At 38.6% G+C, this 27,940-nt stretch overlaps 1 protein-coding gene across 4 annotated transcripts in view; it reads right to left on the minus strand.

Moving 5' to 3' along the window:
• Window positions 1-27,940, minus strand: part of dop (microtubule-associated serine/threonine (MAST) protein kinase dop) — a 124,226-nt gene that overhangs the window by 10,035 nt on the left and 86,251 nt on the right. The window contains exons 20-30 of one of the 4 annotated variants that reach the window (XM_088267382.1): window positions 25,998-26,152; window positions 25,129-25,245; window positions 24,000-24,141; window positions 22,417-22,582; window positions 20,234-20,547; window positions 17,474-17,600; window positions 16,939-17,065; window positions 16,160-16,336; window positions 14,296-14,484; window positions 12,849-13,057; window positions 9,061-9,228 (exon numbers count right to left, since the gene is read on the minus strand). In XM_088267382.1, coding sequence (XP_088123508.1) covers window positions 9,061-9,228; window positions 12,849-13,057; window positions 14,296-14,484; window positions 16,160-16,336; window positions 16,939-17,065; window positions 17,474-17,600; window positions 20,234-20,547; window positions 22,417-22,582; window positions 24,000-24,141; window positions 25,129-25,245; window positions 25,998-26,152 — 1,891 coding nt within the window. Of the gene's footprint in view, window positions 1-7,989; window positions 9,229-12,848; window positions 13,058-14,295; window positions 14,485-16,159; window positions 16,337-16,938; window positions 17,066-17,473; window positions 17,601-20,233; window positions 20,548-22,416; window positions 22,583-23,987; window positions 24,142-25,128; window positions 25,246-25,997; window positions 26,153-27,940 lie in introns of those variants that run through there. The other 3 variants (XM_088267381.1, XM_088267385.1, XM_088267384.1) reach the window with 3 other exon arrangements.

Genomic DNA, 27,940 nt, shown 5'->3' on the forward strand with positions numbered 1-27,940 from the left:
CGCTCCTGGGTGACCCGACCTAGCCCTGGCCTAGCCTCTCTTTTCATTTTTATCACCTAACCTAACCTAATACATACTAACCTAACCTAAATTGTAAATGAAAACACTTATTTTTTACCACTTGAGTATTATATTTAACCTAACCTAACCTAACCTAACCCAAGCTCTCTATTCATCTTTATCATCTAATATAACCTAACCTAAATTGTACATGAACACTTATATTTTACCATTTGAGTATTATATTTATTTTTTACTAGTTTCAGATGTTACAGATGCTTCCATCTACGGAATTTAATATAAACATTTTTTTCAACCCTAATCCGCACCCAACGATGCATAAGGCACTGGATCATATAGAAGCAGCGTTATCTCGATCGTTAAATACTCGAAGGAAAGGCGATCAGACTTCAGCTTCAGGTACCAGTCCAGTGTCATATTAAATAAATATTACACTGAAAAATCACCAATATTTATTTCGACCCAACCAAACCTAGCCTTACCTCTCTATTCATCTTTATCACCTAACCTAACTTAACCTGTCTTCATCCTCATTACTTTCTAACAACTAACGTAGTCTGTTCACACTGTTAGGCGTCGTCCTAATACGAGTCCAAATTTTACTCGTATGAATCCCTGATTAAACATATAGATCTGGAAAAATTGTCCAAATTGGCACTCGCGCTATGTGGTCACGCGACAAATTTTTGATAATCTATCCGCGCGAACTAAATTCTACCGATTATTTTATACTACAAAACAAATTGCTTAATGTATTTTTTTAACGTGTACTGTTATGAGAAAACGCCTATTACAAAACGAACTTTCTCCTAAAAGTACATTATTTTAGTTAGTATTTTTAATATATATATATATTTTAATATATGTATTTACCTAAACAAAAAAAAAAAAAAACAAAAAAAAAAAACCCTTATCCGCACCCTGATGGTGCATAGGGCACTGTGTCATATAAACGCAGTGTTATCTCGATCGTTTACACATGAAGAAAAGGTGATCAGCCCTCCGCTTCAGGTACCAGTCCAGGGTTATATTGAATCAATATTACTGTGAAAAATCACTAATATTTATTTGACCCCCCCTGGGAATCGAACCCGGGACCTCCAGTGTGGTAGCCGAGCGTGCTGACCATTACACTACGGAGGCGGACAACAAACCTAATATTTTTTTTTTCAAAACTATACAATAGTCAATACAATATACAATACAATATAGTAAAATATAGCTTTGTATCGGTAACACTATATATTTTAAAACGTAACAAATTGCAATATTGCAAGCAAAGATTAGACAATGTATATTTTTGATTAGATTAAGAATAATATAAAAACTATATACTTTTTTCCACTCACATATCTTCATATAAATTAGCTAGATTTAAATATATTTCGTTACCTGTATTACTCTGCTACTTTCAATAACAAGAAATATTTCAAATACTTCTAAAAATAATAATAATAATAAAACCCTTATCCGCACCCCAATGGTGCATAGGGCACTGCTTCATATGAACACAGTGTTATCTTGATCGTTTACACACGAAGGAAAGGTGATCAGCCCTCCGCTTCAGGTACCAGTCCAGGGTAATATTGAATAAATATTACAGTGAAAAAATCACTTATATTTATTTGACCCCTCGGGGAATCGAACCCGGGACCTCCAGAACGGTAGCCGAGCGTGCTGACCATTACACTACAGAGGCGGACTTCTAAAAAAGAAACCGAAATCCTAAAGGTTTCAATATAAAAATGAAACACTTGTATAAGACCACATTTGAATTTATTGGTGTAAACACAACTGGTTTTAAAACTAACAGTGCCGTAGAACGGGGCTACTTGAACTTTGACGTGTTACTTGAGCCCAGTACAAAAAAAAATTGAGACTGTATTTGGTCTACAATAATGAACGTATCGACACAATTCATTGTTTCCCTGACAGGTGACACTTATTGTCACGATACTTCGATCGATACCACGATCTAAATTTTTTTTTTGTACTGGGCTCAAGTAACACATCAAAGTTCAAGTAGCCCCGTTCTAGGGTGTATAGTTTTTTTCGCTTTTGTTTTATTTGAAAAGTGACCGGGTTTTGCCGTTACAATGATGTCAGTAAAGACAAAACTTGATCACTGGTCAAATAAAATAAAAGTGGAAAAAAAGTAAAGAGATGTTATTTTATTATATAAAATGAATTTCCACCAAGAAATATCAGAACAAAACTTAAATCTTATAACATTATATGATAGCTGTTTGAATGATGAAATAAACAAATCATAGCTGAGATAAGCATGAAATAAAACAATGAAGAAATTCGTAAGAAAAAAAATATCAGGAATAGATCACTTTTAGCTATCACCAAAATATTTACATTCATTAATTCAAACCCTTACCCGCACCCTATGGTGCATAGGGCACTGCATCATATAAACGCAGTGTTATCTTGATCATAAACACATGAAGGAAAGGTGATCAGCCCTCCGCTTCAGGTACCAGCCCAGGGTCATATTGAATAAATATTAGAGCGAAAAAAAAAACATATTTACAGTATAAGAGAAAGATTCATGCTAACGATTCACCAACCAATCGGATACTAAGAGGAAAATTACCAAGAAAATATTGACCGACGTACGCAAAATATCTATGTAAAAATCCCTGCGTCAAAATGATGCTGAAGAAAATGAGATAAAGACTGAAGAAAGAAGCTGGAATGGAGAGATACAGTATTTATTAACACATTGTAGTCGGGCGCTTCGAACAATAGACTCTAGCCTATAGCGGGTGTTTTTCGCGATTAGCGCAAATATATATCGCTTTCTTAAAATTGACACAATTTCTAAACCAAATAATATTTTCGATTGAAATTTTCAAAGAAATCATAAATGACATTTGATCATCAAAAATAAATTATAATCATAATTTTTGATTAAGTATTCCGTATTTCACAATTTTAGAAGCATTGTAAACTATAAAAAATAGTCTTCCCCTCCGAGGTGTCATTCCCTATACAATACTAATATATTCAAATAATAACATACCAAACAGTAAACAAAACAGTGCGAGCGGTGTGAAAAAAAGTCCAATACGTGAAATGGCTCAAACTAAACTTGAGATTGAGATCGCATAAAAACTCTAGATTTCTGGGGATGCCTTTACAAGCGACACACTAGCCAATCTGGACAAGACATCTCAAATAATGTCAACAGACTATCGCCTAGCACCCAGGTAGCAGATTACACTTCAACGCGTTTTATTTCACGCTGATGACAAACCCGTATATTGCCGTTTCCATTGGCATTTGCCGTGTCCCGCAGTTGACCGACAGTCCGCGAAAAACGGCAAATGCCGTGTCCCGCCGACAACGTGTTAATATGAAAAGAAAGTAGAGGAGATTACTGAGTCTTGCGTTAAAAGCGGAAGGAAATAATGCAAAGCGTTCTATTCCAGATTACCTTATATTAATAAGAAGATTTACAATTTGGTGGTGGATAAGGATACAATAGCGCAATCAATACTCTCCGACCTAAAGGGAAAGTAGAGGAGATTACTGAGTCTTGCGTTAAAAGCGGAAGGAAATAATGCAAAGCGTTCTATTCCAGATTACCTTATATTAATAAGAAGATTTACAATTTGGTGGTGGATAAGGATACAACAGCGCAATCAATACTCTCCGACCTAAAGGGAAAGTAGAGGAGATGACTGAGTCTTGCGTTAAAAGCGGAAGGAAATAATGCAAAGCGTTCTATTGCAGATTACCTTATATTAATAAGAAGATTTACAATTTGGTGGTGGATAAAGAAACAATAGCGCAATCAATACTCTCCGACCTAAAGGGAAAGAAACATAGTATTACTTACAACATTTTGAGTGTGTCCAAATACTAACACAAAATCTGGATTATCTCCAATTACAGGAGTAACTTTCATATTATTTTTTGACATCTCATGAAAGATGAAGAAGAATATGGAAGTCTGGGCATTTACGGGGCTGTCGACCGTCGTAGGCTGGTTTAAGTGATCACTTTAGACACGTGTAACATTCACCAATTCTACCCATTATTGACAACCACACTACTCAAATTCTTGGTTCTATATATATGAACCATTTTAGAAACCTTGTCCTTTAATCACCAGAACTTCACCAGAGACATCTATTGGTGAGATGTAAAGAAGCCCTTTAATAAGCAGAAACTCTTATATTAGTATGTGGTTAAAGTGATCACTTAAACCAGCCTATGACGGTCGTCAACCCCGTAAATGCCCAGACTTCCATATTCTTCTTCATCTTAGATGAGATGTCAAAAAATAATATAGTATTACTTCATATAAAAATGTAAAGAAATGTACTTGATATAATTTATATTTGAAGCACTAACTATGTGTTTTTCCATTTTAGAATTAAAATGTGACTTTGGTTTAAAATCACTACAAATTTTTTATTATAACGTAATTATAATGTCTATTGTTGTTTCAAAGCTAACCGGCAGACATTATAATTAAGTTATAATCAAATATTTATAGCGATTTCAAAACAAAGTTACATTTAAATTCTAAAATGTAGGTGAATTTTCTAATTTTCAAAAGTGTTGTTTCAGCCGATAAAACAGTGTGCGACAGAAACCAAGATGGCAACGTTATGTCAGTTTTGAGAAGGACTTGACAAACTTAACTTTCCAGCCTTGAGAAATTTCCCTTGAGCGGGTACGTGTCATAAATTTTATGTCATCAAGTTTTCTGTGTGTAAATTGGGTTTTCTTTATATAAATGTTACGAAATTGCTGTTATGTTATAAAGAAAAAATGATAAATGTACTCAAAAAAATATATATCGCTCACTCCTTTCAACAACTTCATTTATCGAAAATCGTCAATTATCAGATGTGCATGTTTTCAGAATGCCCAGAGAATGTACTATATCGCAGCAAAAGCGGCATATTTTTAACTTAATATTTACCCGCTTCAGGGCAGAATGTGTTGTTTTTGCATTTTGAAGAAAAAGTATTGTTTGATTATTTTTTTAAATACACTAAATATTTTTCAAATGGAGAAAAAACATTCAGGTTTTACCTAAAAAGATCTGTTGCACAGTAAAAAGTTCAATAAGTGGCTTGATATTTATTTTTAATACATTGTATATTTTTAAACATTAAAAACAATCTCCTGAAAAATCAAGTTTTTTTGATATATGACGTTAACTAAATATTTTTCAAATGGAAAAAAACTGATTTCCTATTTATTTTTCATTTAAATCGTTTCCATTATACTTAAATGTATTTTTTGTATTTATTTTAGACGTGTTTTAACAGGAAAACATGTCAGACCAACTGAAGAGAGAAGAAAACAATGGAAGAATTTTTAATTGGAAAAAATAAATTTACACGGTGGTAAAAGACATACATATATTTTTTTAAATTATTTTTTGAAATCTCATCAAAGATGAAGAAGAATATGGAAGTCTGGGCATTTACGGGGCTGACGACCGTCATAGGCTGGTTTAAGTGATCACTTTACATACGTGTAACATTCACCAATTCTACCCATTATTGACAACCACACCACTCAAATTCTTGGAAGTTCTGTATATATGAACCAATTTAGAAACCTTGTTCTTGAATCACCAGAACTTCACTAGAGACATCTATTGGTGAGATGTAAAGAAGCTTTTTACAAAACAGAAACTCTTATATTAGTATGTGAGGTCCGAATCCTGGATTATAATCACACACATGAGAAACGCCAGAAAATACCATTTTCATTTTTATTATTAAAGCTTTATTTTTAAGTTCATTCATAATTTTTTATTACATAACGGCAATTTCATAACATTTATATAAAGAAAACCCAATTTACATACAGAAAACTTTATGTGATAAAATTTATGACACGCGCTAGAAGGTTAATCCAAGTAGGTATGATATTTTGCAATGTATGTGTGTATATGTGAGGAGAATGGAACCATCCAGACTCCCCCACATTGCACTGCACGGCCAACCGCAAGGTAGACTACTCCCGAGCAGACCACCAAAGAGATGGATTGACAGCTGGGAATCTACATCGCAGGAAGCTGATCCCTCTTAAAAACAGGCCACAAGACCTACACCAAGAAGAAGAAGAAGATATAAATGTGAGTGTGTATATGCATTATTTTTTTCTATCCCTTATTCGCACCCAGCGGTGCATAGGATACTGCATCGTATAGGTGTTATCTTGATCGTCACTTACATGATGGTAAGGTGATCTATAAATGTGTGTATATACATGTATATGTGTAAAAAAAAATCAAGATTTCATAATAATCTAAAAAGCTGAAAACATATTGAGTTGCACCCATTATTTTTAGAACTAAAAATGGCAAAGCAGTCTAAATCATGCTACTAAGTTGTTCCTTGATGCCTTTTTATGAGGAACCACAAAAAACATTTCCGAAACTATATGTTGAACCCTTTTGCAGTAGACATTTGTAGAACAAACAACTATTAAACACAAGCATTTAAAAAGGACATATCGCTCACTCCTATCAACAACATCATGTATCAAAAATTGTCAATTTTCAGTTGTGCATGTTTTCTGAATGCCCAGAAAATGTACTATATCCCAGCAAAAGTGGCATATTTTTAACTTAATATTTACCCGCTACAGGGCAGAAGTGTTGTTGCATTTTGAAGAAAGGGTATTGTTTAATTATTTTCTTAAATAAACTTAATATTTTTCAAATGGAAAAAAACTATTCAGGTTTTACCTAAAAAGATCTGTTTCACTGTAAAAAGTTCAATAAGTGGCTTGATAGTTATTTTTAATACATTTTATTATATTTTTAAACTTAAAAAACGAACTCCTGAAAAATCATGGTTTTTGGTATATCGCTCACTCCTTTCAAGAACGTCATAAATCAAAAATCGTCAATTTTCAGTTGAGCATGTTTTGGGAATGCCCAGAAAATGTTCTATATCCCAGCAAAAGAGGCATATTTTTAACTTAATATTTACCCGCCTTCAGGGCAGAAGTCGCATTTCGAAGAAAAGGTATTGTTTAATTATTTTTTTAAATAAAGTAAATATTTTTCAAATGGAGAAAACTTAAAAAATACTTAAAAAGATCTGTTGCACAGTAACAAGTTCAATAAGTTGCTTGATATTTATTTTTAATACATTGTATTATATTTTGAAACTTTAAAAACGTTCTCCTGAGAAATCAAGTTTTTTGATTTATGATGTTCTTGAAAGGAGTGAGCGATATGACGTTGTTGAAAGGAGTGAGCGATATGTGCAGTGCAGTGTTGACAAAATGTAGTATATGTATTTAGTGTTTAAATCAGGGTGCAAAATTAACAACATTAATTGTCTATAAGAATCAAAGTAAACCCCCTACAACGTTGACATAGGTAGTACCCCTTTATCTAAGGGAATTTTATTCTTCTTAACCCTTATCTGCACTCTAATGGTGCATAGGGCACTGCATCATATAAACGCAGTATTATCTTGATTGTGATGTCAACACATGAAGGAAGGGTGATCAGTCCTCCGCCTCAGGCACCAGTCCAGAGTAATATTGAATAAATATTAGAGTGAAAAAATCACTTATATTTATTTGACCCCCTTCTCCGGGAATCGAACCCGGGACCTCCAGTACGGCAGCCGTGCATGCTGACCATTGCACTACGGAGGCAGACACTAGAGAATCAATGTTTTATATTGTATTTTCATATTGTTACCAGCGGAAATGAGTGAAATGAGTCTTTCAAAATTGAAATACAATTTTAAAACATTAACTTTCGTATAACGTCACCTCCGATAACGCGGTACCTATCTCAGCGTTATAGGGGGGTTTGCTGTATACTAATTTACATGCGTTACATATCATCTCAATGGGCTAGATTCAAATATATATTTAAATATATTTGACGCCCCCCCTGGGTATCGAACCCGGGACCTCCAGTACGGTAGCCGAGCATGCTGGCCATTAAACTACGGAGACTGACAAAAAAAAACTAGTAGTGTGAAATAAAACTCAATAATTAGTATAATTTATATTAGAAGCAATAACTTTGTGATTGTACAATTTATAATTAAAATATAACTTTGTTTTATAACATTAAATATTTCATTGTAATTTAATTATAATGTCTACCGGTTTCGAAGCTAACCGCTTCCTTATCAAGACTGATTAATACTAAAACACTATCTTCTTGACAAAAGTGTCGGGTTGTGGTCTCGTGGTTAGTGTCGCAGACTCTTGAGTCAGAATTTCTCGGTTCGAACCCACTCTACCACAATTTGATACCTATTTTTAATAGCGGTTAGCTTCGAAAACGGTAGACATTATAATTAATAATATAATATATAATAAAACCCTTATCCGCACCCCAATGGTGCATAGGGCACTGTGTCATATAAACGCAGTGTTTTCTTGATCATTTACACATGAAGGAAAGGTGATCAGCCCTCCGCTTCAGGTACCAGTCCATGTTAATATTGAATAAATATCACAGTGAAAAAATCACTTATATTTATTTTACCCCCCTTGGGAATCGAACCCGGGACCTCCAGAACGGTAGCCGAGCGTGCTGACCATTACACTACGGAGGTGGACATTATAATTAAGTTATAATAAAAAAATTATAGTGATTTTAAAACAAAGTTATATTTCGATTATATCAATAATTTGTGGTCTAATACAGTGTTCCGCAATCTTTTTCTATTCAAGGCACACCTACCAAATTAAGAAATTTCAGAGGTGCATATTTACCATATCATGGTAACATATTTAACATATTATGTTTAATGCGAAATGTGAGCCTACTTAACTAAGCACAGGCAATCAAAATTTGAAGCAATTGTGTTATTTTCACAAAACTAGACTTTTTTCCGCGGCACACTAACTAATCATCATGGTACACCAGTATGCCGCGGCACACACTTTACAGAACAATGGTCTAATGCATGTGTTAAATTTTCAACAATCAACATGTCATTCCACAGGGTTAATGCCAAACTAATAAACAATGCGACTGTATCGACATGCGCGCATTTCTCATGCGGGGGCCCTCACCTGGTGGGGCTGGAGGCCACGGGGCCCGGGCTGGGCGTGCGCGCCAGCGGCGACAGCGGGATGTGGCCCGCGGACTTGCGGCGGGCGCCCCCCGCGGCCCCCTTGCCGCCGCCCGCCGCCGCCGCGCCCCCGCCCAGCTTGTGCTTGAGCCCGTGCAGCGTCGACGGCCTGCGGGGTTAGTGAGCCGAGTTAGTGGGGTGAGCTGAGACAGTCAGGTGAGCCAAGTTAGTAGACCGCTTTGCACAGATTCTATATCTCTACTCCGACAATCAGCTCTGTAGTCTTTAGTCGAGTGACGCAAAGCAAAATGACTAAATTTTACGTGGTAAATACCACTATTTCTTCAAATGTATTGTGACACGCGTTTCGATGATACTATACGGCTGTCCAAACTCAAAACACAGTAAGGGACATTTTTTTTGTAGTACGTTTTTTTGCACTTTTGGACTAAGTAGATTCTACTTAGTCTAAAAATGCAAAAAAACGTACTACAAAAAAATTGTCCCCTACTGTGTTTTAAGTTTGGACAGGCGTATAGGTGTTTCAACTAGAGATGAAACATCCATGGTATTATCTTTCGATTAATTTTGACAATCCGTTATTATTTATTATTAGACACTGGATTATTCACCCTATGTATGATGTATATCAGGGTAGTGATTGACTGGAGCCTTTTCGTCGTAACGTAACACGTTACAATGCTAGCATTCGTATAGTCAGTACAGCGAGCCGAGCGCTCCGTCCATAGTTTCGGATGCTCGCTGATGCTCGCCGCAAGCGATGTTACGACGTTACGTTACGACGACATGCTCCGGTCAGTCACCACCCTCATGTGGCACAAAATTAGTCACCCTATCCGAAAATGATAGGGTGCAAAATGCAAATGATGTTGTACGTCAATTATATTTGACATTTGTGAACTAGACAAATGTAGTTTACAAACAGAACCAGGGTGGCACAAAATAAATCGTTCAATTTTGTTCTGAAATAAGTTTTTTACTGAAAAAAAAAAGTTTTCAATGATTGAAATCTTTATTTTTGGACCTTTTTTTGTTGTAAAGTAAAAAAGGTGATATTTGTGCCCTTTTTTGTTGTTGAATTACTTACGTCCAAATGACTGAAATCTAGCTACGGCTTATGCAACACCGATTATCATGACCCTACTCAGGCTTCAACTTTTTAAGTTTCACAGCCTTTGCCTACTCGTGAGTGGATTTACTCTTTATGTTTAAAGTTACTATAATTTCATGTAATTCATGAGTGAAAATTCTAGGCAAAAATCAATCTGTTTATGTACTGCATGTCTTGTTCAGGAATGTTAAATATGATTGACGTACGACCATTTGCAAAAATGATAACATCTTACTATAGGGTGTTTCATTTTGCGCCACCCTGTACCTACGAAGTCTCTATACTATCTGTGCGAATTAGTCAGTCAGGTTTACCGGATTCATCGATGAAATGTGCTGTATTAAAGAAGAAAGAAAAGAAGCGTATTATTTGTTACCATGAGATGATCCATCAGATTAATATTAAACAATTTATAGCAATAAACTGTTTGAATATGGCATAGTTGGCACTTAAAATGAAAGACTATTGAAAAATAATTAATTTTCACATTGCCAATAGATGCCTTTACCCGCAATCTTTTACCGTGACCCGCAGGGACGGCCATACAAAATAAGATTTTTTTTTCTAAATGATTTCTAGTATGAATTTGAAAACAACATTTTGAGTGTGTCCAGATACTAGTTCACAAATCTGGATTATCTCCAATTATAGGAGTTCATTTTCATCTCACCAATAGATGTCTCTGGTGAAGTTCTAGTGATTCAATAACAATGTTTCTGAATTGGTTCATATATATATAGAACTTCCAAGAATTTAAGTAGTGTGGTTGTCAATAATGGATACAATTGGTGAATGTTCCACGTGTGTAAAGTGATCAATTAAACCAGCCTATGACGGTCGTCAGGCCCGTAAATGCCCAGACTTCCTTATTCTTCTTCATCTTTGATGAGATGTCAAAAAATAGTATGAATTTGAATAATATAAAATATGGAATATATAAAGACATCCATTGGGATGATGAATATATACTATGATACACATTTTGTATGGTCGGCGTTGCCAGGTTAAAACCATATACCCAATTTGCACATTCAAAGCACCCAACCGCATTCCCGGATCTGATACAGAAGCATCCAGGCTTCCTGACAGACCTCTCTTGCAAAGCAATTTTATATGAACTAAGCAGCGAAAATATAAATTTCATTCAATGGCTTTCAATGTCCCAGTCGCTGCCAATCTAAATTAATCCAAATTTGGAAAACCACCACCAAGTTTCCGTAGAAGTGCCACATCCATAATCCATTTGAAGTGCCGAATAATCCACTTCGTACGCAATTTAAAATAGATTAAATGTAAATAATATGCAAATAGATATCGCGAGGAAAAACATAGGTCATAGCCAACCACTCCCTCCTAAATAATATATAGGAGAACCTGGTTATAAGAGATCTCAATACATTAACCTAGCCGACTCGAAAGGAATCTAAATCCTACAAATACGAATTTTAATTCCATGACTTAAGTATGTATTATAAGAACTACTTATTTCATATTTTTATAAAGAATAAAAATAAAACCCTTATCCGCACCCCAATGGTGCATAGGGCACTGCGTCATATAAACGCAGTGTTATCTTGATCGTTTACACATGAAGGAAAGGTGATCAGCCCTCCGCTTCAAGTACCAGTCCAGGGTGATATTGAATAAATATTACAGTGAAAAAATCACTAATATTTATTTTACCCCCCTTGGGAATCGAACCCGGGACCTCCAGAACGGTAGACGAGCGTGCTGACCAATTACACTACGGAGGCGGACAAATCATATTTTTAGTAATCTTAAAAATAATAATACAGAAAATTTCTCCTTTCTTTGTTTTTATAATTTAAATTTTCGATATAAAAACCACAATCAGTCGGTATTGTGAATTCTATGTGCTTGTATATCGCTCATTTGGTGCGATAACGGAGTAATTACACTTTTAGAAATATCACAGGAGATGCCATTCAGACGTTGTAGCAACAGAAATGGCGCCGTTTTACTCGATTCTACAATGACACTCGCGCCATCTCGCAGCATTTTACCATAAAATCAATTCTGTCCATGTTTCTCTCCATGTAAATAGTCTGTCCGCGCACTTTGTAAGTGGAATTAGGTAATTGTGCACCAAATGAGCGACATAAGGATGTAAATTTTTTGTCTGTTAATGACATGTTACTTCTTTCACTCTAATGAATGTGGTATTACCACAAGGAGAGAGCGAGACAATGAGATGACTACGCTTTTGTTTTATCTGATTTCCAGCCTCTAGCTTATCAGAATGCTGCTGACAGCCTACCTACCAGTCGCCATGCAGCGATGCGCTGGGAAGGACGTGGAATCTTTGACTAGCATGGTGGCGAGTAACGAGTTACGAAGCCACAATATATGATTCCAATACAAATATGAACTGATATGATGGCCGCTGTCAGTCAGCGCTTGACGGCGCCTTGGAAAAGACAAAGCACCTATGACTCAGTCGGCAGCGTGTTGGTATTTGCTGCGAGCTGCGTAATACAATTTCCATACAAATATGAACTGGTATCTCACTTTGGATCCCTTGTAATTTTTGGATGATCAGTACGGGAAAGGTTAGTCGGAAATTCCTATTTTCAGTTGTCCCAGAAAACAACAAATGTTTCAACTAATGGAGGAAGCAAGTCTGAATGTGGAGTGACCTCTGATAGTGGTGGGACTTCTCCCCGAGCAGGGGCCTGTCGCCGGCGGGGCTCGCGGGGCTGGCGGGGGGCGGAGCCCCGTCGCCGGCGGCAGGAGTGGGGGGCCCGAGCAGGAGGGAGGGTGGGGGCGCCGCCAGGCGCTGCGGCGGGCTGCCGAAGCGCGGCGCGGGCCCCGGACCCACGGGGGACGCCAGGCCTGACGAGACTATCTGGAAACCACAAATAGAGAGCTAATATAGTCACAGGTAAAAAAATTACTTACTATGTACATTATTTATTTTTTCGGCATTTACTTTGTAGTAAGACACGATAAAATTATAAATAAAAACACTTTTTTTTTACCACCTGAGTAATATATTTTTATTTTTTAATGATGTGTGACGGAAGCTACAGATGTTTCCAACTACGGTTTTGAATATAAATTGAAATGATTTTATATTACAATCCGTAGATGGAAGCATCTGTAGCTTCCGAAACTAGATGTAACAATATATGTAATATACTCAAGCGGTAAAAACAAGTGTTTTATTTATAATTTACTTGTTACATATTTACATGTTGCAAGGCAAGACCCCACAAGATGGAACCCTAAAATTTTGTGATAGAGACATTGGGAAAATAAAAGAGGCGTCGTAAGACCTCAACCAGTTTTTACCCACTACAGTAGCTATGTCGTTGGACCATCTTTTTGAGTTTTTTTTTTAAATTACCTAACGTCCAAGTGACTCTGAAATCTATCTACGGCTTATGCAACACCGTTTATCATATCCCTACTTAGGCTTCAAGCCTATGCCTACTCGTGAGTGGGTTTACTCTTTATGTTTAAAGTTACTATAATTTCATGTAATTCGTGAGTGCAAATTCTAGACAAAAACACTCACCGATCTTTTTTGAGGTCTTCCGACGCCTCTTTTATTCTTCCAAGGTCTCCATCACAAAATTTTAGGGGTCCACCTTATGAGGACCTGTCTTGGAACATTGTTTGTTCCGCGATTCTTAGAACCACATCTGTTGGTCTTTTCCCTTATCAAAACATTCGTTTTTCGATTCCAAGGGATATTCAATTATATTAAATTCAATTTATTTATTTCATTTAATATACACATTACAAACCATAAAAAATTTAAATTGTATACATTAAAATCAAATTTATGCAAGAACTATTGCTAAAGGTGTAGAAGAATCCAGCTTCAGAAAACTCCTTCGGACACACGGAACAGCTCAATATCCAATGAGATATTGTTCAACATAGCGGTAGCTCTTCCTACAGGCATAACCATCTGCAGGTTGGACCTGTGTATAGGAATGGGAAACAATCTATGTCGACGCTGTCTAAGGTAACTATCTGCATATGATATGAATATCTTACGACTTTTTCGCAATCAACATCGATCCATTTTCCACTTGAGAAGTGTATTACTCAGCAGCTGTCGGAACGTGCCCATACCTGCTGCATCTCGGCCGACGCCCGCTTGCTGGAGATCCTCCGGAACAGCGAGGCCCTCCGCCTCCTCTCGGCCGGCTCGGCCCTGCGCTCCTGGTGGTGCGAGGCGCCCCGGCGCCCCGGAGCCCCGCCGGCGGCGCCGCCGCGCCCCACCGCGCGCCCCGCCCACGCCCCCCGCTTCCTCCCGCCGGTCTGGAAAGGAGACAAAATGTATAGACATCTTCTTAGCATCATTTGCACCCAATGACGCATAGGGCGCTGCATCAAATCGAAACAATGCCAGGCTGATCGCTAATCAAATGAAGGCAAGGCGATCAGTCTTATACTTCAAATCCAGGGTGATATTATATAAATATTAACACTTTACTTGTGAAACTCGGTGTGGAGGAACAAACACATGAGAATAGAAAGTAAAATGAAAATATACAAAACATGTGTTCAACCAATAGCCACTAATGGGATTGAGGCAAGAGAAGATACTTCTAGAACAAAATCCCGGCTTCGACTTCCGAGATGAAGACTCTGATCCATAGCCGGAAACACATTGCGAGGCCGAGTAAGAAATACCGACATCCGGAGCATGTGTAAGACGGAGGATATCGTGAGGTGGGGACGGCAACGAAGACGATACTGGAATGATCAGGTAAACAGAATGTCAGATGATAGACTTTCACGTATCGCCCTTCAAGGAATCCCTGACTCCCAGGCAGATCTCCAAAAAGGTGGAAAGACAGCTGGGAGTCAACATCCCAAGAGCTACAAGCGGAGGCACAAACAGATCCTTTGGATCTAGAAAAAGAAGAAGAGGAAGACATTGCTTGTGGATGGTTTTTTCATCAACCCTAACCCTAATAAGTACTAATTAGGATCATATACTAATCACAAGTAACACCTAAAACACTGGCGTTTTATACATCATGAGATGTCTCAAGTCACTCTGTCACGTGCCATCTCCATGGCTTCCTCCCAGGTAAAACAGATTTTGTAACGTACGTATTGTATATAGATTTATTATTGAACTATCCATAAGTTTTCAGTTAAATTAGCCTCAATTCAAAATTGGGATGAACCAACGCCCATACGAATACGAAACCTTAAAAACGGTGGCATTCTTATAACATGAGATGTCTCCAAGTCACGCGCCATCTCCTTGGCTTCTTCCCAGATAAAACAAATTTTGTAACGTACGTATTGCACATAGCAGGGGTTCCCATAGTGTGCGCCGCGGCGCCCTGGTGCGCCGTAGAAAGTAAAGAGGGGCGCCATAAGTCGATCCTCTATCATTATCCAAAACCACAAATATTCTCGGGTATCTATATAAAGCAACAATTTCTCTTCTGAGAGCTAGCATCTTTCTTCCCAACTACTATTATTGTAGGTAAGTACCTACTTCTTTCAACTATAATATATGTACATACATGTACGTAACTTGTAAGTCGGGCTGAAAAAGATTGGGAACCCCTGGTATATAGATTTAATATTGAATTATGTATGACATTTTGAGTGTGTCCAAATACTTGTTCACAAATCTGGATTATCTCCAATTACAGGAGTTATTTATCATATTACTTTTTGACATCTCAACATAGTTGACGAAGAAAATGGAAGTCCGGGTATACACCGGGGAATTTGAATAATGTGGTAGTCAATTATGGGTAGAATTGGTGGATGTTACATGTGTGTAAAGTGGTCACTTAAACCAGCCTATGACGGTCATGAGCCCTGTAAATACCCAGACTTCCATATTCTTCTTCATCTTTGAATTACGTATGTGTTTTCAGTTAAAATTGGTATCATTTCAAAGTTGGGATCAACCAGGGTCCGTAGGGATCTTGTTTATAACCTTAAAAACGGTAGGGCTCCTTACCTGGATGGTAGTCTGGTCGAGGGGCAGAGCCCTGAGCGAGGCCTGCCTTGGGCTGGCCAGGAGCAGCCTCAGGACCTGCGTGTGCAGCAGCCCGGCGACGCAGCAGCCGTTTAACCAAACGAGGAGATCGCCGGCGCGGAGACCAGCTTGCCACGCGGACCCACCCTCGCTCACAGCCTGGGGAAAGAGATACACAATAATGGTTAATTTATTAATTTAATTAAATTATATCCGCTCCCTAGGTGGAGGAGCATATGGAGTCCACAAATTGTCTCCGGGCTCTTCTGTCGGCTGCCAGCTCCCTTGCATCCTCCCAAGTCAGATCCGCATCCCGAAGTTCTGATGAGAACTGCCGACGAATTGTCAGCAGTGGTCGTCCTGGGCGGCGCGAACCGGATGCCTTATAAAAGAGGCAAGTTTGATTAAGGGTCTCAGGAGGCATGCGGAGTACATGGCCAAGCCAACTGAATCGCCTTTTCTTGACGACAGTTGTGACCAAGATTTGCTGCGTCCTACGCCTTATCTCTTCATTCGTCACAAAGTCACAATTTATTATTTAACACTCTCCTTATCATTCATCATTCACTTTTGTGTAAAAAAAAAAAACACTACTTTGTGACTTCTTCTTCTTCTAACCCTTATCCGCACCCAATGGTGCACAGGGCACTGCATCATATAAACGCAGTGTTATATTGATCGATTCAATAGCATTCAGCATTCTGCCATCTGCACGGAAAATGTTCCAACACCGTTCTTCCCGAATTTCTCTCAAAACTTACCGAAACTAAATGATGCATGGTGTAATAGTCCGTCTCCCCAAAGTAAACCCGGATGGTGTGGATCGTGAACCCGAAACCCTTGGGACCCCTCCTGATGACCATCGGAGGTTTGGACATTTGCAGCAATCTGGAAAAAAAAGAAAATATACATGTATTTATATTTTTTTCATCATACACACAATGGCAAATTACAATACGAGGCTACGCCAGGAGCAGTCAAGTGGACAGAGAGTCAAGTGGTTCTAACAGCCTAAAGAACTTTATACTTTTTGCATTTTTTTTTATCTTCTTCATCTATGTTATCACATTGTTGTCGGGTAGTTTTTTCATCAAGCCTGACCCTAATTAATATACTAATTAGATTTTTTGTTAGTAAATACACTTAAAATTTTAGCTTGTAATGTGTATGTTAAATATAAATAAATAAATTGAAATTAAAATCTGTCAAGCAGGCGAATTTGAGATAAGGATGGCTGATGATGACGGAGCTTCAACCCGCCTTTAGGGATTGAAGGAAGGTTGATGGATTCCTTACCCGTGATGCTGTAGAGATAACGGGGTGAAGCCCTCTCTGCAGGGTGAAGAGTCTCTGCTGGAATTGGTGCTCGAAGTGTTCCCGGCCGGAGGAGATGGGGCTCCTCCCACGGAACAGAAGGAATCATCTGGAATAACAGGGAAGATAAATATATTTTTACTATTATACCTTTTCATTGTCCAATTAGAATCACTAGACAAAGTCATCCTTTTTGTAATCCAGTACCATCAAATAATTATTTAAAAAATTCCTTTATTTATCGAAGTTGTGGGAAATTCACTGAATGCTCTACCCACCTTGATATCACTCACGCCTTTCAAGAACGTCATAAATCAAAATTCGTCAATTTTCAGTTGTGCACGTTTTCGGAATGCCCAGAAAATATACTATATCCCAGCAAAAGTGGCATATTTTTAACTTAATATTTACCCGCTACAGGGCAGAAAGTGTTGTTTTTGCATTTTGAAGAAAAGGTATTGTTTAATTATTTTTTTTAAACATACTAAATATTTTGTATATAGATATAGATGTGTTGCATAGTAAAAAGTTCAATGAGTGGCTTGATATTTATTTTTAATACATTGTTTTAAACTTTAAAAACGCTCTCCTGAAAAATCAAGTTTTTTGATTTATGACGTTCGTGAAAGGAGTGAGCAATATGTTTTACTCCAATCTTTAAAGCTAAATTGTTCGAAATCTTATTAACCTAAAAAAGGTCATTGTATTCCCTGTCCTTTCCTTTTCTTCTTTTCCTATCACTGCCATCTCCTTTTCTCTTTATCGCATCCTTGTCTCATGTCTCTTCTTATATATAGACTTTTCTTATGCATAGTTGTGAAGAACTGTAATTGGTACTCATGATTTTTTTTTTGTATTCTGATTTATCATATATTGTAACTGTTGTTCTTCCTTCCAATAAAATAAAAAATAAAAATAATGGTCAAAGTCAAGGGTGGCCAACCCGCCGGGTGTCTTCTTGCGGCCCGCGGAGCATATCACACATTTTTTTGACTGTACATAAAACCACCAATAGCCATGATACTAGCGAAAAAATCGAACCAATATTCAGATTGTAAATTGGTTAAGGAATGGAAAGGGAGAGTGTCATTAAAATTCTGCATCCAGAAAAGAAAACTGATTTCTCAAAAATAAGCTGGTCCCTAATTTAATAAAAACGATTGATTATTGCCTAACTCATTTTAATAAATATGTTTGATTATCATTTTTTTAATATCGCCTTTGAAAAAACAACATATTTCATGTTTGCTTTGAGTAGTAAAAGAAATTTTGTTTTACGGCCCGGTGGGAAATCTCATTTCTAAAATTTGGCCCCGCTATTGAAAAGGTTGGCCACCCATGGTCTAAGACAATTGGCAAATTGACCTAGATCAGACGAAAAAGTGAAGCGCTTCCCCTTCTCCGAATTCAAACGGCAGTTGAAAGGAAAGAGTGGGAGAATCGTTTCTACTATTTTCATCATGGACAGTCTACACGCATGCACCGCGTGTACTGTATTAACACATTGTTTGCGGGAAATGCACTTAAGCGTCTTTTACATGCAGTTGGTAGAGAGCGGGAGACGCTTATAAGCATTCTATTTGCTTACTTTCGGTAGAGCGCGAGAGACGCCACAAAACATTGTGCAAATCAGAGTTGGGTTTGTGGTTACTTGTGATTAGTATTTGACCCTAATCAGTGTACTAATTAGGGTCAGGGTTGATGAAAAGACCGCCCGCAAACAATGTGTTGATTTGAAGCACGGCAAACCAGCCGATGCTTGCGTATTATATTACGTACTTATGGTATTATGGTGGGGATTGACCGGAGCCATTTTGTCGTAACGTAACATGTTAGGATGCGAGCATTTGTATGGCCAGTACAGCGTTCCGAATGCTCCATCCATAGCGGGATGCTAACGCCGCGAGCGACGTTACAATGAAATGCTCCGGTCAGTCCCTAGCTTTAGCCGAACACGTTTAAATATTTATTAATTAACGTTTTTCACTATTGTTTCACGTAACATCTGTGTTAATTGGTTTTCTTCTTTCTCAGTATCCAGTCGTCTCCATCATCTTCTCAACTCTTCAACTCCGCTACAACGCATGTCGGAAATTGGTCCATATAGGTTAAGGGAAATATGCGCGATCGAAGATGTCATTAGGTGGGGAAGGCAATGAAGGAGACAATGGTAAGCGCATGTGAGGAGAATGGAACCATCCAGACTACCCCACATTGCACTGCACGAGCAATACCAAGGTAGAAGACTTCCGGGTAACCCATAAAAGAGATGGATCGACAGCTGAGAATCTAAATCTTAACAACAGGCCACAAGGCCTACACCAAGAGGAAGAAGAGAATCAAGTGGGAGTCCTCTGTAGTTTGTCCCTTCGCACATACCTTCCGATAGTGTAAGAAGCAAGTCTGATGTCTTATATTATGTCTTTTCTATTTGACTCGCTGGAGTGTTACTTTATCTAGTAATCATCTCGACCCTGCAGCCCTGCTTGATACATCGTTGTTCCCTACATGTTCTGACCGATGAATCCCCAACATGCGCCTGTAGCACCACGTCTCAAACGCCTCCAACCGGCCCTTATCAGGGAAGCAGAATGGGGGCGAGTAGAGGCGTTTGAGATGTGGTGCTACAGGGGGATGTTAGGGATTCATCGGTCGGTACATGTAAGGAACATCAAGGTGTAAAGCAGGGCTGGGGAGTCTAGATGCTTACTAAATAATGTAGGGTTAGTTTCATATAATTACCTGATTGAATGATCAAGGATAGTCCGGAGGCTGAAGCGCTCTTCTTGACGTTCTTGTGTATCGGGCTCGGAGCAGCCTCGGTCTTCAACGCGCCCTGCTGCAGCCCCGAGTCGGTTACCGTCGTCACAGCGGCGGATGGACCCGCGGTGGAGGACACGGCCGCGGTGGCAGGGGGATGGGCAGTCTGGTGCGACGTGGTGACTGTCGCCGAGGCGTGGCTGCTCGCGACAGCCTTGGAGACTGGCGGGAGAGTCGTGCTCATTATCGGCAGCGACATGTGGCCGGTCTCGCTCGAAGAGTTGTTCGTGTCGGCACTGGAAAAATAAACCAATTCACTAATTGCAAATTTAAGTCGCTATGCTGAACAATATCACACCGGATATTGATCTGTTCCATGTTTCTGAGGAGGTATTCCAAAGTGGGATTCTTCTACATTTTTAACAAGAGTGTTCTTGCTACTTTTGAATTTTTATATTAATGTATACACGCTTTAAATTTTAATTTGTAATGTATATGTTAATTTTTATTGAATAAATTGAATTGAGAAAACTATTTGAACTGATTAATTTATACAATATTGTAGACTGTCCCTTATTGCAAATGATGAATATTTACGCCCCAACCAGTGACACGACAAACCGTCAAATATTTGATTGTATAGCCGGACAGTGTCCGAAAAATGATCTGGCAATGAATGAAAGTAAGCCAAAGGTCATGGTATTTGAAAGAGAGAAAGACATAACAGAATGCAATATTATATTACGTAATGAATCCCTAACCTATCATGAAACCTATCAGCGGAAGCTAAACTGGCAGTGCACAACGGAGTCCTGGTTCCAACTCTAATGTATGGAAGTGAAACATGGAGTTGGGAAAAGAAGGATGAAAGTAGACTGAATGCAGTCGAAATGCGGTCTCTCAGAAGAATGTGCGACAAAACGTTGTATGATAGATGTGCGAATAGTGAAATAAGGAAGGAATGCAAAGCTGAGATAAGCATTATCGATAAAATTAAGAAAGGTGTGTTGAGATGGTTTGGACATGTAGAACGAATGAGTGAGGAAAGAACGGTAAAACAAATTTATGAGAAAAACATGGCACGATCAGGTATGCCAAATACTTGAAAGTGGTCAGGTTAGGAGTCGTAATAATCGGCGGGTATGTATGAGGAGATGCATGAACGTGGAAGAGGCGAAGAATGTTTGCAAAGACAGAGTGGTGTGGCATTCTATTCTCTCTGCCTACCCCTGCGGGGAAGCAGCGTGATGGTTAGTTAGTTAGTTATGAATCCCTAGATCAGGTGCAAGAATTTTTATATCTAGGAAGCATATTTACAAGGGATGGAAAAGTGGATAATGATATTGAGAGAAGAGTGAATGCAGGAAATAGGATGAATGATGCTTTGAACAGAGTGAATGCAAATAAAAATATGTCCATGGAAGACAAGCTGGCGGTTCGCAACGGAGTGCTGGTACCGACACTGATGTATGGAAGCGAAACATGGAACTGGCAAAGGAAGGAGGAAAGCAGAGTGAACGCTGTTGAAATGCGCTCCTTCAGACGAATGTGTGGAAAGTCATTGTATGACAGAATTAAAAATGAAGATATTGTAGTCGTACAGGAGAAAGTGACCAACTAACAAAAGGTAAAATGTTCAGTAGGGCCATTTAAGTCACTTTTGCTTGGCAACAAAATAAACATCAATGCAGTTAGTCATTTTTACCAAGTCAATATATTATACTTCCTTGTTTAAAATCCTTTGGGATGTTTTCAGGACAATATTAAGTTAGTAAGATATCAAATAGTCAATTATCACGTTTTTGTAAAAAATGCACTTGGTCACTTTCTCTTGTATGACTACGATATAAGAAAGGGATAATTGAAAAGATTAGGAAGAGTTCTTTAAGAAGGTATGGACATGTGGGGAAAATGGATAACGAGAGAATGACTAAGATATGTGGCAAAAGTGAGCGAGAGAACAGAACGAGGCACGAGCAATCAGAATCTAAAATCTGGTGGTGTCAAAAGTCTGCGCACTCGGGGGGCATGTATAAGATGTATGGGTGTGAAGGAGGCAAGGAGTGTATGTCAGGACAGAAGAGCGAGGCATTCCATTCTCTCTGCCTACCCCTGCGGAGAAACGGCATGATGGTAGTAGTAGTAGTAGTAGTTGAGACACTAACCTCGAGTTATCTTCTTCGATGGAGATAGAGAAGGAGGGAGTGGGGGCGATGGAATGTGTGGTGGGCACGTTCACCAGGGGGGACGACGACGTGGCGAACTCCCTGGACGGCCGGGGCCCTCCCAGCTGCTTCAGGCTACTGCCGGGCACTCCCAAACTCGACGGACCTGAGTAAAAATACAAATGAACAGATAAGTATATGTTTACAGTGAAACCTCTATCTATCGTTTTTAAAGGGACCTATTGAAATAAACTATGAATGCGGGAAAACAATGAATGCAGGATAGAGAAGTCAATACACAAGGCCATACAATCAAGTAAAAATACCGTCCTCCCAATCTGCATAACCATTGGTAGGTTGAAATTTCAAGAATACGAGTTTAAGATGTAAATAAATATATTTATTAAAAAAATATACAAAGTTGAACAGAACCCAAAGATCTTCAGACTTCTTCTGCTGTATCCATCACACAAGCTTTCGATAGTCTGTTCCACACGTTGAAATATTGTCGTCGAATGTAACAAATTGAGAAAATTAATAAGAATGTAAAAAAAAACTGACAAATTATATCAAATATGTAGCATAATTCAAACAATGAATGCGGTAAAACAGTGGATAGAAACGATTGATGCGATCTATTTTTGTATGAAATTAATTTGGTGTAGAAGAAATAAACACATCCGGGAAAACGATTATTCGAGGAACCATAGATAGAGGGTTCACTGTATATACACGAGTGGTGACTCAGGTAGGTCCCTAAACATACAGCGGACCTGTCAAGTTGACAACAGTGAGTTACCGACAACAGTGACGTAGCGGAGGCTATAAAAGCCAACATTTGGAGTGTCTCCAATATTATAGGAGATATTTTAAAAAAAAAATTGACATCTCAACATAGATGAAAAGGAGCATGGAAGTCTGGGCATTTACGGGGCGTACTACCGTCATAGATTGGTTTAAGTGATCACTTTACACACGAATAACATTCGCCAATTCTACCCATGATTGACAACCACACTACTCAAATTCTTGGAAGTTCTATATGTATGTATACGATCCAATTTCGAAACACTAGAATTTCACTAGAGACATCTATTGGTGAGATGACAGAAGCTTTTTATTGAGCTTTTTTTCTGCTGAGTAAAAAGATTCTTTAATCTCACCAATAGATGTCTCTAGTGAAATGATTCAGGCACTATATTTTGAATATGAACAATATATCGTAGTGATACAGGAGAAAGTGACCAAGTGCATTTTCTACAAACACCTGATCATTGACTTTTTGATATCTCTACCAGCTTAATATTGCCCTGAAAAAATTCCAAAGCGATTTTAAACTTGGAAGTATAATATATTGACTTGTTAAAAATGACTAACTGCATTGATGTTTATTTTCTTGCCAAGCAAATGTGACTTAAATGGCCTTCCTGAACATTTTACGTTTGTTAGTTGGTCACTTTCTCCTGTACGACTACGATATATGGAAGTTGGTCGTGTATAACGAAATGAAACACGCTAAGCCAACATTCTACCCGCGTACATGCGTTGTTAGTAGGGACACGAGCACTCACATTTGATCCTACCTGACACGAGTGGCGTGCAGCCGCCGGCCGTCGCGAAGGTGTTGGTGCGGCGCTTCCGGGCCAAGTGCGGGGACACGTCGTCCGAGTCCGTCTGCGAGGACTCGGGGGTGGAGTGGGGGGGGGCTCGGCCTCCGCCCAGGAACTGCCAAAGGAGAACACAACGGACATGAGATTCAGCCAGTTTGACAAGAGCAAGTCATTGGAATGCCACAAACTATCCTTCTAACCCTTATCCGTACCTAATGGTGCATAGGGCACTACATCATATTGACGCAGTGATTTTTTTATCATTAATTACATGAAGGCAAGGTGATCACTCCTGCACTGAGGTCAAGGGATCTTGCATCCCTTATATCACTGCGACCATATTAGGTCTATTGTGACCTCCCTCTGTATTACAGCTCACTGCCAAGACCTACATGAGTCATTTAACTCACGACCTGTCTTGGTGGTAGGAGCTTCACCTTCTCGGAGTCCAGTAGAGGTCCTCCAAGGATGTGACTTCGTTTGTGAGCGAGCGCGTCACAATTGTAGAGAGTGTGGATTGGCGTTTCGTTATCCTCTATACAAAATCTGCATACTGAGGAGTCATGAAGTCCAATTTTCGTCATGTGTTTCTTCATTGCACTGAAGCACTGATTTTATACTCTATTAAATAAATGTCAGAGTGTAAAATCACCAATACTCATTTTCAGCCCCCCTGCGTGCATCAAACTGGGGATCTCCAGCATTGTTAAATGTTTCAAAATATACAATTTTTGATAAAAGAACAATCAGTCAGTGCCGCAATATGTGCTTATATATGAGCGGATATTTTTTTTGTCTGCTAGCAACATGTTATGTCTTTCACTCTAATAAATGTGGTATGTACTACGAGAGAGTAAGACAACTAAACTAGTCTGGTTTCTTTTGATCTGATTTTCGGCCTCTTGCTTATCGGATGGCTGCCGTCAGTCGGCGCTTGACAGCTCGTTGGAAAGGATGTGGCATCTATGACTCAGTTGGTACTTGCTGCGAGCTGCGTACTACGATTTCCATACAAATATGAACCCGGGGTCTTTTGGTACCCCTTTCGGATTACATGCAATTTTCGGATAATCAGTACGGGAAAGGTCAATTTAAAACTCACCGGGCATTTGTGATGAATAGACGGCGGTGTGGCCGGGGCTATGGGACCGCCTATGGTGGGAGGTTCACCCTGACTATCAGGAGTTCCCGGGCAGCTTTCCATGCTTCCGCCCATAACCTGGAATATCACAAAGATATATAAGGATACAATTTTGACATAAATTATGTGACATGTGTCTCTATTATGGACATGTGTACCTATTATTGACATGTGTCCTTATTATTGACATGTGTCCTTATTATTGACATGTGTCCCTATTCTGAACAACTGTCTCTGTTATGGATATGTGTCTCTATTATTTACATGTGTCTCTATTATGGAAATGTGTCTTCATTATGGATGTGTCTCTATTATGGACATGTGTCTCTATTATTGATGTGTGTCTCTATTATGGACATGTGTCTCTATTATGGACATGTGTCTCTATTATGGTCATGTGACTATTATGGATATGTCTCTATTATGGACATGTGACTCTATTATGGACATGTGACTATTATGAACATGTGACTCTATTATTGACATGCGCCTCTATTATGGACATGTGTCATTACTGACATGTGTCTATTATTGACATGTGTCTCTATTATGGATATGTCTCTATTATGGACATGTGACTCTATTATGGACATGTGTCTGTATTATGGACATGTGTCTTTAACACGAGGTTGTTGGTTTTTCAATTAATCTCGTAGTTGGCGTCAATGCGTTAATTTAGCAGAAATTCTTTCCATTTGTATGTGATGTCCGAATCCTGGATTATATTCACATACTTGAGAAACGCTTGTTGATGGTTATAATTTTTTTTGGCAAAAAATGTCAAAAAATTTATGCATTGAAAAGGGTGGTATTCAGCAAAAAGGGCTCACCTTTCCGTCACCAAAGCTGAGATCGGTGGTGGAGTTGGACTGGAACTTCCTGTACTGGGGCGACATAGAGCTGAACGTCCCAAACAAAACGGGACTATCGTCTCCCGTGTCGCAGTCCGTGTCCGCCTCACTGTGATTATACCTGTCACACCGGCCTGTAATTGAAACAATTTTTAGTTGTAGTTGGGTAGACGCTCGACTGCGAAACTGGCGTCGCGGGTTCGATTCCCGCCAGTTGCAAAATAAATTCAAGAAGGATTTATTTTGAATTGGTCTGGGTGTTTGTGTTATAGTTTTTACATTTACCTTCCCTATCCTTACTATCCTACCTGCAGACAAGATTCTAATAGAGGCTTTGCGGGATATTCATTTAAAAAATATATATTTATTAAACAAGACTTAACGCATTGTTTGCGAGAAATACTTAAATGGGTCTTTTACACACTGTCGGAAGAGAGCGGGAGACGCTTATAAGGGTTCTATTTGCTAATTTTTGGTAGAGCGCGAGAGATGACAAAAAATATTGTAGGGGTCGGAATTGGGTTTGCGATTACTTATAATTACTATACAACCCTAATTAGTATATCATAGAACAGGGCTACTTGAACTTTGATGTGTTACTTGAGCCCAGTACAAAAAAAATATTCAGATCTGTATTAGGTCTACAATAATGAACGTATCGACATGATTCACTGTTTCCCTGACGTATTGTTACGATACATTCATTATTGCAGACCTAAAACTAACCAACTAACCATCACGCCGCTTCTCCGCAGGGGTAGGCAGAGAGAATAGAGCGCCACACAACTCTGTCCTTGCAAACATTCTTCGCCTCTTCCACGTTCATGCATCTCCTCATACATACCCGCCGATTGTTACGACTCCTAACCTGACCACTTTCAAGTATTTGGCATACCTGATCGTGCCATGTTTTTCTCGGTCTTCCTCTGCTTCTTTTCCCGCTAACATTTGCCTCATAAATTTGTTTTACCGTTCTTTCCTCACTCATTCGTTCTACATGTCCAAACCATCTCAACACACCTTTCTTAATTTTATCGATAATGCTTATCTCAGCTTTGCATTCCTTCCTTATTTCACTATTCGTACATCTATCATACATCGTTTTGTAGCACATTTTTCTGAGAGATCGCATTTCGACTGCATTCAGTCTATTTTCATCCTTCTTTTGCCAACTCCATGTTTCACTTCCATACATTAGAGTTGGAAGCAGGACTCCGTTGTGCACTGCCAGTTTAGCTTCCGCTGATAGGTTTTTATTTGCTATAACTGATTTCAGTGCACCATTCACTTTGTTCCCAGCATTCACTCTCCTTTCTATGTCTTTATCAATCTTTCCATCCCTAGAAAACATACTACCCAAATACACAAAATTGTAGACCAAATACAGATTTAATTTTTTTTTGTACTGGGCTCAAGTAACATCAAAGTTCAAGTTAGCCCCGTTCTACTGTACTAATTAGGATTGGGGTTGATGACAAAACCGCACGCAAACATTAATTAAACTGTCATAATTATAAGTGATACAATTTCAATATAAATGTTGTGTATTTTTAACACATTAGTTACGGCAATGTTTTGATAAAACTGTATCTTGAGGCGGGCGACATTAGACAGCTGTCCGGAAATATAAAATATGTCAGTGAACTTCATATTTTGAACTTGAGGTTGAACTCGAAAACAATACAAAAACGGTTAAATGGTCTCTAACGTCTCAAAATAAAATCATGTTAGTCCACAAATCACAAAAGTAAAAAAACATGTTAAAAACACTAATAAAATATTAGAAAATAACATCACAGTTTAACAACCGCCGAAAACTCAAAATCTGCGAATAAAAAATGATTTATGGGCTTTCCCCACACGCGTTTATTGCTTTGTAAATACCAACTGCCGACTTAAGTAAAGGACAATGATCTTTGTAT

Source organism: Brachycentrus maculatus, unplaced genomic scaffold (genome assembly GCF_059751285.1).
Source record: "Brachycentrus maculatus isolate JH-2025_06_01 unplaced genomic scaffold, ASM5975128v1 h1tg000293l, whole genome shotgun sequence".
NCBI lineage: Eukaryota > Metazoa > Arthropoda > Insecta > Trichoptera > Brachycentridae > Brachycentrus > Brachycentrus maculatus.